This window comes from Monodelphis domestica, chromosome 5, assembly GCF_027887165.1.
Source record: "Monodelphis domestica isolate mMonDom1 chromosome 5, mMonDom1.pri, whole genome shotgun sequence".
Lineage (NCBI taxonomy): Eukaryota > Metazoa > Chordata > Mammalia > Didelphimorphia > Didelphidae > Monodelphis > Monodelphis domestica.
Window position 1 is genome coordinate 310,508,130 of NC_077231.1, and position 12,131 is coordinate 310,520,260.

General features: G+C 50.1%; 1 protein-coding gene across 6 annotated transcripts in view; it reads left to right on the plus strand.

The window, feature by feature from the left end:
- Nucleotides 1-12,131, plus strand: part of SKAP2 (src kinase associated phosphoprotein 2) — a 149,462-nt gene that overhangs the window by 88,493 nt on the left and 48,838 nt on the right. For all 6 annotated transcript variants that reach the window (XM_056800445.1, XM_056800444.1, XM_056800443.1 and 3 more), the window contains 3 exons: nt 5,786-5,910; nt 6,773-6,836; nt 7,188-7,325. In XM_056800445.1, coding sequence (XP_056656423.1) covers nt 5,833-5,910; nt 6,773-6,836; nt 7,188-7,325 — 280 coding nt within the window. In that variant the 5' untranslated portion in view covers nt 5,786-5,832. The remainder of the gene's footprint in view (nt 1-5,785; nt 5,911-6,772; nt 6,837-7,187; nt 7,326-12,131) is intronic.

Consider the following 12,131-nt stretch of genomic DNA (forward strand, 5'->3'; position numbering starts at 1 on the left):
CAACATTTCTTCAAACAGTGAATTTTGGACAAATGTTCTTGCTCTGTATATATTTGAGGTTTTCCTCACCTTTGAAAGGAGCTGTTTAGATGCAGAAAAATCCAAATCCCTCAACTAAGTAAGATTTAGAAACACACTTCTAGTAGCCGGTAAGGGGCTGATACCACGTGCCAGGTTAAATGGCACTTTGTTACCATCTGACAGATACATAGTTCGCATTTTCAACCTTACTGTGTGGGCCAAAATACATATTGACCCATCAGATTATAATGGCTGAGAAAGAGGAGTTCTAGTCTCCAGGGTAAATAATGCACTTACGTCCATCCCAATAAATTTCGCCTATATTTATTATTCATAGCCATTTGGGGCACTTAAGTAAAAAACATATACAGTCCATATTTTATCACCTTATGAAATCCACATCCCTTCCTTCATCTCCTTCTTCCTTTATCTCTCTTTTCCTTGGCATTCCCAAAATCCAGTTGTTCAGACGTCAGCAAGAGCAGAATGTTTAATGCTAAGTTACCATTATGGTTTTTCCCTTGTGAATGTGGATGTGAATGACTTGATTTACTTAGGAGATCCAATTCCGAATTGATCCTCAAAATTCCTGGGCTCCAGAGCAGGAGGCCTCAGCCCTGGCCAGGAGAGGAGAGGAGACAGTCTGTTCTCATTCGAGGACAAGCACATCTGGCCATCCAGGTGTAGGTCATGCACACAGATGCCAGATGTCTTTGGATGGCCACTTCTAAACAGTTTCTTAGGAGTCCCAAGCCGTAGCTTACTCACACCAAGTGTGGGATTGGCCATGGCTGTCTTGGCCACCCCAGCTTTGAGCCTTCATAACTATATTGCTCATTAAGTGGCCATTTGGGATATGAAAGTTGCTCTTTTGGGGGCAGGGGGCAGTCTTTGCTTGTGATGTCATCACCGTGGGGAATTCCTGGTGTTGGAACCCCTTCCAAGGCCTCTGTAACTGTCTGGGGCCCCCAGGAGTTAAACTCTGAGAAAGAGAGAACTCTTTCCCCCCTGCTGCACCAACATAGGAGTAGGGCTCACATTTCACCATCAGTCCTTGTTCCAAAATCTTGAGAATTCTGTAAAGTAAAATAGAAACCCCAATTTTCCATGTTTCCATTAAAAGCCTAGACATGGGCTCTTGTGAAAATAATTTCAAAAGTATATTTTAAGAAAGGCAAAGAAAAGCAGAGCCCAAATCCCCAGGATACAGCAGAGCAAGGGCCTGCTTCGCAGGTTCCATCGAGGAGCTGCTTCCCTCTGCCCTGATTTACATTTCTTTACCACCTGTGTAAGGTGCAGCAGCTGCAGAGAACAAGTGGGATCAAACTGTGTTTGTGACAGTGAATAGGACCTACTATGTGCAAGATGGGGCAACCGGGCGACTCCGTGGAAAGGCTGCTCGCCCTGGAGTCAGTGTCAGATATCGGCATTGCAAAGAATCGTGAAAAACTGATTTTATAAATTACTTGAAAAAACAGCATCTCCTGGTGTGCCCTTGCTGTTGGTCCGGCGGTGCCTTTGGAGGTCCCCTCCTCTTGCCTGATGGGCGCCCCTCACTTCTCCCTCTGTTCTAGGTGAAAACCCCAGCGTCTCCCCCAACTTTGGCAGGTCAGAAATAGACGTGGAAGTAAACTCTGCCTCTTCCCTCCAAATCCCCTGTGCCCTGGCGCCACTGTCACCCGCATGTCCTCAGCGTCCCCATAATGTAGCCCTCCCTGGCCCTCGCTCCCCTCTGGGCATCTCGGCTGTGCTCTGGGTGGCAGAGAGCCCGAGGTTATGGGGGCCGGGGCGGAGGATATGCCCGATGGGGAGACGCCGATTCCTTTCCGAATGTAGATATGAACAGGAGCTACCTGTGGTTTGGGCTTTGTCGTGTGTGTTATGAATAACTTATGAACTCGCTGTTTGGAGGCAGGAGTTATATTGGCCAAATGCTAGGAATCAGTGGGAGTTTCCCTCCTTTCCTCCCCCAACATGAGCAGTTCATTCATTCTGTCTCCTCGGCAGCCGCACGTCTCGCCCTAGGACCAGATTCATGCCTTGGTGGAAGATGTGGCGCGGAGAGGAGAGATCCCTCGCCTTTCATCCTCCCGGAGCAGGATTCTCTGGGAAAGGCCATTCTGGGTGTGCTCGAAGTCCCTGGCCCCCAGCAAGTCCTCGCCAAACGTCTGCTAAGCAAGATGCTTCCTAGCCACTGTTTTTTAATTAAAACGGCAAAGATTTGACGCTCGCACGATATAACTCAGGGTAGGAACTGGTCCTTTTTTTCTGCACCGTCCATTGGAAATAGCTTTAATAAAACGGGAGATTTTGCTTAAATTAATTTAAAAAAAGCTAAATTCTCCTTTGTTGCATTTACCTTGGACTAAATTCTCTGGTGCAATTCAGGACCGAGGGGCATGGTTTCCTCTGCCAGACTCAAGGAATGAGTCTGAGGAGCCAGTGGAGTCACAGAGGGAAGTAGCTCCCTGATGTAAAGAGCAGATTTTATTAGGAAACTTTGCAGAGTGAGTGGAATATCTTTCAATGGCTAAGCTTGAAAAACATTTGCTTGAACATGGAGATATTCAGAACTTACCAAAGGCACTTAATAATTGTACTGAGACGATGCGTACATTTTACACACATACATCAAGGGGCAGCTTGTTTGTTGCTCACTTGTGGCCACTTGGGGGTTTCTTGAGAAAGATATTGGAATAGTTTGCCATTTCTTTCTCCAGCTCATTTGACAGATGAGGAAACTGAGGCCAACAGGGTTTAAGGGACTTGCCCAGGGTTACAAACCTAGGAAGTATCTGAGGCCAGCTTTGAACCAATGAAGAGAAGTCTTCCTGACTCCAGGCCTGGCACTCTGCCATCTAGCTGCCCCCTCACTTCAGTTTTTCCCATTTGATTCCCACAATAGGGGCAAGGACATGGGGCACAGAGTGTCCCCATTTTACAGATGAGAAATCTGCTGCTTAGAGAGCTTGGCAGACCCACCCTTCCTCTCTCAGCATCAGTGTCCCTTGTGGTAGTTTTGTCTGGATCTGTGAGAGCATCCGTGTGGGGACCTTAGGAAGTGGTCGGTCCAGAACTGCCTGAGATGCTGAGGAGAGATTTGCTCAGTGTTAGGGCTGGAATTGGATCCGTGTGTATGTGTGTGCGTGTGTGTGTGCACGCATGTGCACGCCACCCCGTCACAATACATGGTAAAGGATATATCACTTTTCTTTCTAATTTTTCATGACTTTTTGCATCTTCTTGGCTATTGCCATTCTAGGTGTTGTGACTTTTCAGAGCCTGGGGGATGGGGCCTGCACAATTTCGTGGGTTCCCTTGCTTTGGAGTGGAGCAGGTGTCTGGGCGCTGGTGTTTGAAGTAGATGAATCATCTAGTTGGGGGGGCGGCATATGTGGCTCGATAGATGTTGGGGAGAAAGTAAGGAGGAATAAGATGGACAACGATTGGATTTAGGGCATCCAACAGAAGGGAAGAGTCAAGAGTGACTGTTGTGAGCCTCAAGTGCCTTCGGTACAAGGGTGGAGAGGTCTCGTCTTTGACTCAGTTTACGTGGTATTCAAAATCATGGAGCTTTCCCTGCCTCTTCCTTTTTGAAGAATCGTGACCTCCTAATTATCTTTACTTTACTCTGACTGACAGAGTCAAAGAAATCACAACTATTAATAAGCGCGCGAAAAAGTGTTCTCAATCCCTTATAATCGGAGAGATGCAAAGCAGGACAACTCTGAGGTACCCTGACTCATAAAGGACAGTTAGGTATAAATCGCACTTTGGGAAGGTGCCCCTAAAGAGAGTTAATTTTACAAGTCTTAGCATTTAAGGCCCGGCAAGCCTCATGTAGCCAGAACTATTTCTATAGAGGGCCTTCTTTTCACCCCAAAGATACAAGATAGATTTACTGTGGCCGGCTGGGATGCCGTCTGCCCGTCCAGCGAAGGGAGTCGCTGGCATGTTCTCCTGCTTCTCTGTAGACAGAGGAAGTATTCATCTGAGATGGCATCCCTTCTGCCCTTTTGCCACATGGATGGGGTGACCGCGGCGCCATCTTCTCACTTCTCTCCTTAACTCCTTCCCTCTCCTCGATGTCCATAACTGGTCAGTCTGAAACATGGTCACTCTGTGGGTATGTTTGCATGAGCTCTATGGAGTAGTCTAGTACATGATGTCACGGGGAGGAAATTCCCTTGTTAAAAACTGCATATTCCAAATATAGAAACCATTTTGCTAGCTTTACGTGACTACCAAAGCTACCGAGAGAGGGGCGTGTGTGTGCGTTAACCCTAGTGTTCCACACATATCCTCTTCACATATTTTGTTTTCTTTTTTCATATTTTGTTTTTCCAATTACGCGTAAAAACCATTTTTAACGTTCTTTTAAAAAAAGGTTGCGTTCCCAATTCTCTCCCTCCCACTCATCGAGAAGACAAGCAGTTTGATAGAGGTTCTACATGCGCAGTCATGCAAAACATTTCCGTATTAGTCATGTTGTGGAAGAAAAAACAGCCCCCCCCCCAAAAAAAAAACCCCATGAAAAAATAAAGGACAGTCTCTGGTTCCCTCGGCCTTCAGACTCCATCAGTTCTTTCCGTGGTGTCCCTTGGAGTCGCCGAGAAGAGCCGAGGGCGCCACAGTGGGTCGTTGTACATTGTTGCTTTTACCGTGTACAGTGTTCTCCTGGCTCTGCTCACTTCACTTCGCATCAGTTCAGGTGCGTCTGGAAAGGCTGGAGCACGACACCACAGCTCGGGAGTGGATGAGGCCCCATTTGAACCCGGGACCGCCCCCTCCTGGCCTTAGCCGTCCCCTCCAGGTACTTTGTCTTGGCCACTCTCACCACATACTCATCAGCAAGCTGGTGTCACAGACCTTGCCTTGAGTGTGGAAGGTGGATCCCCCGAGTAGCCGAGAGCTTGTGGTTTGCCTCAGCTTAAACCCTGCATTTATTAAAGGTGCCAGGAGGACTTGGCAAGTACTTCCCCTCCTCCACCCTTTACTTAGCAGCGGACCCCAGACCCTAGCGGAGGCCAACGAGTAGATCTCTCCTTCTTTTGCTTCTGTCTACTACACTATTATTTCACTCGTCTACAAATAGGGTTTTGTTTAGAATTTCCTCCCAGATGCACTTTAGACGTCTCGGTTTCGGCGTCTTTACAGACTAAAGGGCAGCGTCTAACTTGGAGTGTCCGCAGCAGATATTTTCAGCACAGAGCCCTCCCTCTCCCTGACAGTTCAGGGAGCGCATTAAAGCCAGAATCATCATATACTCTGAAGGGTGCAGAGGAAGGAATTCTGATCATTTGAGTCCGGCTTATTTTTTTTCAAGGGGAGATAATGAAAGAGTGAAGGAAGTCAGGAAGTTTCCAACCAGACAGGTTTTCCGAACCTGAAAGAGACACTGATTTATAGTGAGCTTGTCTGGCAAGTTCCAAGTTCCAGTTCTTGGCTTTCCCCAGATACAAGTGTCACACGATGCAGTTCTTCCTAAATAAAACCACCATCTGCAAACATGTCTCTTGGGGCTCCCGAAGGTTTCTTTTAAAAACAAACACCAACCTCCCCCCCAGAAAAAAATTTTCCCAATTAAGAAATGAGCCTGGCTCTCCTCCCTGCCCCCCCCCAACACTTGAAAAAGGACACAAATAGAAAAAAATGAATCTTTTTTGTGTGAACTGGAAAAGAAAATGCGAATCAAAGAGAGGCTGCTGGGCATTGATATTCAGTACTGTAAATGAAGTTGTAACTTTGGTTTTATCTTCCACAGACAAACAACAGAAAGGTGAATTTGCTATAGATGGGTACAACGTCAGAATGAATAATACCCTCAGGAAGGATGCAAAGAAAGATTGCTGTTTTGAAATCTCAGCTCCAGATAAACGCATCTATCAGGTCGGGCTTTTTATGTCGCCTTGAAATTAGGTTGATAAAAATGTGCTGATTTCATTTATAGAGATATTAACATTTTGGTGGAGCAACTCTTGTCTGACACGGCGCTGAAAAAAGCACCAGTTTGCTTAGACAGAACATCCGTAGAGGAAGAAATTTATTTTCAAAAATTCAGAATCGGTTCCAACGGTATCTTTTCTGAATAAAGAACAAGTCAATATATTATCTATCATGTCAGTGTTAACATTTTTATACTCGGTTTTAATGGGCTTGTGTGAGTTTTTTTAGAAGAATTTTATACCAGAGAGAATGCAGTTATCAAAAATCTGTGTGTTAATGGAGATTGTATTATTTAAGGGCGTGGGAGGAAAATCTAAGGTAAAAGAATAGATCAGCTCCACAATCCCAAGATCTATCAGGCAGGCATCAATATGGAATGTAAGTTTAATAAGTTTTAAATATCTGAGATTGCAGTTGAAAGCCAGTTAATTAAGTTGTCAGCTAGTGTGTTGGTATCTGACAAGACCATTTTTAAGAAAACTATACCCAGCAGTCTAAAGAAATTCATGGGTGTCTTCTAATTGTCAAGGGCAAATTTTGCTCATCACTCCCGGCTTTGACATTGATGAAGAGAAGCAGGTTTTTTTCTGCACAGCTGCCAGCTGCTGATCAGAGTTTCAAATCCATCATCCGCTGCTCCAATTACGTAAATTTGTCAAAATTAACTGTACGTTATAAGGAGCATCCTTGCAAGGAAAGTGCCACTAGACATGAAAAGAATTACTAATGGTCCCACAAAGAAAGAACAAGGATTGGCCACTGCTTCCACTCTGGAGGTGACTCGATGGGTTGTTTGCTCCCTTAGTTCACGGCGACCACTCCCCGAGATGCTGAGGAATGGGTCCACCAGCTGAAATTTGTGTTACAAGGTAAGAACGATGGCGTAAGCGAGTCATTTGAAGACATTCCTAGTCCTTAGCGGGCTCAAAGTGCCTTTCGGCTCCCATGTGTAAACTGCTCTGTTAACACTCAGCCAGGGATGATCTCAGCAGAGCCCTGCGCGGATCTGTAAATACGCTCCTTTTCCATGTTGGCGAGTCCTGGGGGACGGGTATCACGCGTGTGCCGGCTGAAATGGGGATGATTTCATCCGTGCTCCAGAGAACACGGCTCTGATATTTGCCAGTGAGCTTCAGGGCTGGGTCTACTGAGGGAGAGTCGTTTTTTAACTTTTTTTTTGCCTTCTTTAAAAACCCACTTTGTGAACTTCTGCGTTGCAGACCTGGAATCTGACGTCATTCCCGAGGAAGACGATGAAAGAGGAGAGTTATATGACGACGTTGACTCAGCACCACCCGCCACGAGCCCCCCAGCGAACGGCCAGGCGATCGACGACGAGATTTACGAAGTTCTTCCAGGTACTCGTGAGATGGTGCTTTGGGGGGCTCCTGAAGTCGGCTCCTTTCTTTGTACCTGTCCTGACGACGTTAGGGCAGCAGGGTCAGTGCTGAAGAGTACAGGGGAGAGCTTTCAGAGCCCGGGGGGGATGCTGCTTCCCTCTGGTGAGGATGCTGCCCCTCGGGGCCAGGGCCGGGCCGGAAATCCAGCAGATACACAGCCAGCCGCTCCTCTGAGATGTGGAGTTCATGCGCCTTACGCTGCCTATGAGGGGTGATTTTTTAAATTCCAGTTTTCCCTACCAATTCACCCATCATTTCTCTTCTATTCTCTGCGGAATTTGCATCAGCCACAAGTCCTGCCCACACTCCAAGGGCTGCAGGCTTCTGTCTCATCCTCGGTCTTCTGGGTGTTGTCTGTCGCCACACTGTGATCACGGCTGGTGCCATGTATGGACGCCGTAGGTGACCTATGGGCGAGCTGCCGTGCAGGTGTGCCGAGGCCCTGAGGGCGAGCCTGGGCTACAGGACTTCCGAAGCCCCTAGAAATGGATAGGGACTTGAGCGCAGCAGGGAGGCCCACCGTGCTGCCACTGAGGCCATTTATTGCGATTTTGACGTGGTCGTTTGTATTCTGCCCTCCTGCGATCTACAAGGAATATCGGTAATTAGAAGAAAGATATGGAAGCTGAGGAGAGGGGCGCTGGGGGGGTCTCCTGAGAACTTAGTAACGACGATGCTACTCTTCAAACCGAGATTTCTTCACCTGACTCAGCAGCGGTCCAAATGATCGTGTAGACGTAACATTTTAAATACGTGTGAGCTCTCACGAGAGTGCATTGACCAGGACCGCTGTGGCAGTGACCGGATTGGGCTTGTCATCCTGAGTAGACACACAACCTGGCGAATTGGAATGGCTAGGCGAGGAGACCGCGATCGACTGGGCTGGAGGAGGGATTTGGGGGGCACGGAGCTAGCTGCCTGCCGACACCCCTAGAGATGGTCTTCCTAAGAGTGTTTGAAAAGAGGCCCCAAGAACTTCAACATGGAACACACACTTGTAGGATGCGCATCCCGAGGGTCAGCTGAGGGGGCCGTCCAGGCCGGACAGCGGTTCTTCTGTGTGGCAGCTGGGCCCTTTGAAAGACTGGTCTGCCCTAGGATGGCAGCTTCATACGGCCATTCTCAGAGCAAAGGCCTCGGGGTGTCCATCCTGGGAAGTTAGCCCAAGGCCTGGGAAACAGCTTCTCTTTGCCCCTTCCTGCTGCCCCGGCCTCATCCCCCTCAGAAATGACCAGTCCTCCCCACGCCTCCCCACTTGGGCCAGATTGGGCCAGCCAGAGCCCCCAGGGCTCTTGGGAAGGGGCCAGGATGGCTGGGCCTTCCCCAGCCTCCCTGGCTCTGGCCTCCCTTGGCAAGCTGGTAGCGATCCCTCCTGAGCACGAGGACCGCTGGCTGCGCACTCATTACCCCACGAGTGGCCCTCCGGTCCGGCGGGACTCAGGGCTCCGCCATTGCCGCCATTCATGCCCAGGAAGGGCTGGTAACTTCTGAGGAGTTTCCCCACCGTGAGCAATTCCCTTCGGTAGCTTTTTCATGAAGCTGGATGTGGCTTGGGCGGATTGACAGGAGTGAGAGGAACCTCTGCCGCCTGCACAGCCCTGTAAGCGCGAGGCTCCTCCTCTCCCAGAGGGAAGCTCTCCTCGGTGACTGCCATAAAGTAAAATGAAGCGGCGGGCCCGAGCCTCAGGGGCCGAGAACATCCCTTTGAAGATGGCCTTGTGAAATATGCTCACAATTCTGTGGGAATGCAGAGCTTCACGGAAATGGTTTTTTAGGCAGAATGACTTTATTACAGTCGCTACTTCTTACTCTTTAATTTTTCCTTTATAAATTATTAACTAACTCCGTAAAAGAATGAAAGTAAATTTGTAAGATTTCCTTTCATTTGAGGGGGAAGATTAAATAGACCCCCAGAAGAGTTGGGAGACTGCAGGCCACGGATGGTAGCTGGGTTTTCTCCCCCCCGGCCCTCGCGGCCCTCACGGCCCTTGGACACCTCCGCAGAAGGTGCATCTGGCTAGCTTATTGCTTAGTTAGGATGTGGCGATTGGCACGTCACGTTTGCTCCTGAATTGTGGCACGACCGTAACAAACTAATGCTCGTTTTTTCAGTTTGGGCTGACCGTGGATTTTGACCCAAGTGTGCCCAGTGAAGCAGGTCATCTGACAAGGTTTGGCTTGGGGCTTGGGTTCAGAATCTGCAGCCTGCTCCGTTTCATGAAAGGATCATCTAGAAAACTGTTTTGTGTAGGTTTGAATCTCAAAGAAGGACTCTCGAGCCTGGAGAATCGCTGCAGAAATCGGGCTCAGCATGGTTCCTTTTCTCGCCTTCTTGCCAACTTTTTTTTTTTTAGTGGCAGGAAGTTGGGCCGAAAAATGGATTCTCCAGACAGACTGAATGGGTTCAGCTCAGTAACAAAAATTGTATGAGCCATTAGCCTTTTGAATCTGTAGCTTCCAGGGGAATTGGATTTGGAGTGGCGTCTGGCAAGTGCGATGGAGAGAAGAGGGCGACGAGAGGAAAACAAATCCCCCAGACCAGGAGCCTCTAGTTTAAAAGGGAGAGTTCATTTAATGGCCAGGATGGGCTCATCTATCCTGAGCCCAAAAAGGGACAGCTCAGTCAGCCCTGGGGCTCAGACGGACTTTAAAGGAATAGGCATGGCAAAGACTTCCCCAGGGAAACGTGTATCGTGTCAAAAAAGGTTTCTGGGCACCTCAGTGTACGGTTCTGTTTGGCAGGTAAGTGGGACAGCTGACAAGCTGGTCGGTCATCGGGCATGGATCTGAGAGATAAGGTCTAGGCTTTGGGATTACGCCTGTCCCGAGGAGGTTAACGGGACGTCCCAGAAGTGCTTGACCGCCGGGAGCCCGACTGCAGGGCACGACCCAGAGGAAGCTAATGGAACTCTTGCCTCCCTCGAGGGCTTTCCCGAGGGCCTCTTCTTTGGCATTTGGATTAAGCAGTGCCCAGGAAAGGGTCAGCGAGGTGGCTCAGGCCAGAGAGGGGAGGCTCTGGTTCAACTCTGGCCCCAGGCACTTCCCAGCGATGGGGGGCGAATCCCTTAACCCTGGCTGCCCAGCCCTTCCCGCTCGACTGCCGGCACCAATATTTCCTAAGACAGAACCTCCACTGGTTTTCACGAGGCCACATCTTAGACGGCAAAGTCTGCTAGCATTTGGGGGGCGGCCACCGACTGAGGGAGGCAAGCCGTCTGTGCCGCGTGCGCTAGCTCCACATACGGCGGTTTTGCTGGGCAGAAAGTCCAGGATTTCAGGCCCGTCTTTCCTTGCCCCCTCCGGGATGGTACTGATTCCAGGGTGGCTTCTGCCGAGAGCACCAACATGTACCAGCCCAAACATTTACTCTTTACTCAATAGGAATGTTTTAAAGATTTGGCCCACTTGAGAGCCGCCATAGAGAATGTGGCCCGAGCGGCCTCTCTGCAGAGGAGGCCGTGACTGTCCTCTGCGGCCTTGCTGGGCCAGACGGAGCCCCGTCCCTCCAGGGCCTGCTCGGTACTTTAACTCGGCCGGCGGAGACTCTTCCAATCTAGCCAGGATCATACAAAGTTGTCTCCAATCCGTGGAGCGGCTGAACTGTGCGAGAGGCACGAGTGAAAAAAGCGCTCAGTGGACGCTCACTGGCCCGGCTCTGGAGACACAAGGGCAAGCGAGCAAGACAGTCCCGCTCTTGAGATGTTTGGTTCTAACGGGGAAGATGGTGATGGGGGAGGAAGGAGGAAGGCCAGACAGTGGGCAGTCGGGGCCAGAAGGGAGCTGCCCAAAGCCCAGTGCTCTGGGGTGGGGGCTTGCCAGGCTGTAGAGAGGCCTCCTGCACTTTGTAGATGGATCTCGGGCCAGGAGGGCCGCTGGCCAGGGCACAGAGAGGAAAGCCAGAGCCAGAGCTGAGCACGGATGGCTTCTCTTATTAAAGAATGTGCTGGTCAGGGGCTCCAGGAGAACAGGCCAAGGGAGGACGTCCCTCTGCCTCCACCTCATCCTCGGCCAAGGCCTTCTGCACCCGCCGGGTGTCTCAGAACAGACCTGAGTCCCCTTACCCACCGTCTACAGGAGTCTCTGCTCTCCAGAGGCCCGAGACCCTGCATGCCTTGGATTGGAGCCCCCTGCCTGTGCTCTCCCCATTTCTGCCTTCTAGAAGGAGATTCTTTGTTCCCCTAGGCCGAACCTACAACCCAAACCCCCTTGGAGGGCTGGACTCCCGCCCTGAGCCCCTCCATGCATGCTCCCCCTGCCCAGAGTTTGGGGGACCCTCGTTTGAGCCAGGCTGCTCCGGTCAGCTTTGCTTTCTATTGATGCGGCCCGGGTCCTTCACTGGACGGCGAGCTCCTCGAGAGCAGAGGCCTCTGCGGGGCTCACCCCACTTTGGGAGACCGCTTTGTCCTTCGAGTGAAAGGATGACAGAATCCGAGGGATGCTCTCCCGGAGTCAGGGAGCCAGAGATCCAGAGAGCCTGCTCGCCCTCTTGTCACTGCCTCCACCTCCTTAAGGATTGGCCTCTTGTGAATAGTGCCCGCTGCCCCGGGCCATCTGGTTTTTAATGTTTCCAGTGATGAGGTTTCCACAATTTCCTTTGGAAGCTTTCCCCCTTCATAAAAGAGGCTCCAGGGTGGAGGGGGTTTTGGTGGTGATATATGAAGTTTAAGCATTCCTTTTCTTTCACTCCCATTCAGAGCCCTCCTGCTGCACTCATTTCCTCAGTGTTTACAGCCTCCAGTGTACTCTCTGACCACGTCCCCCCAT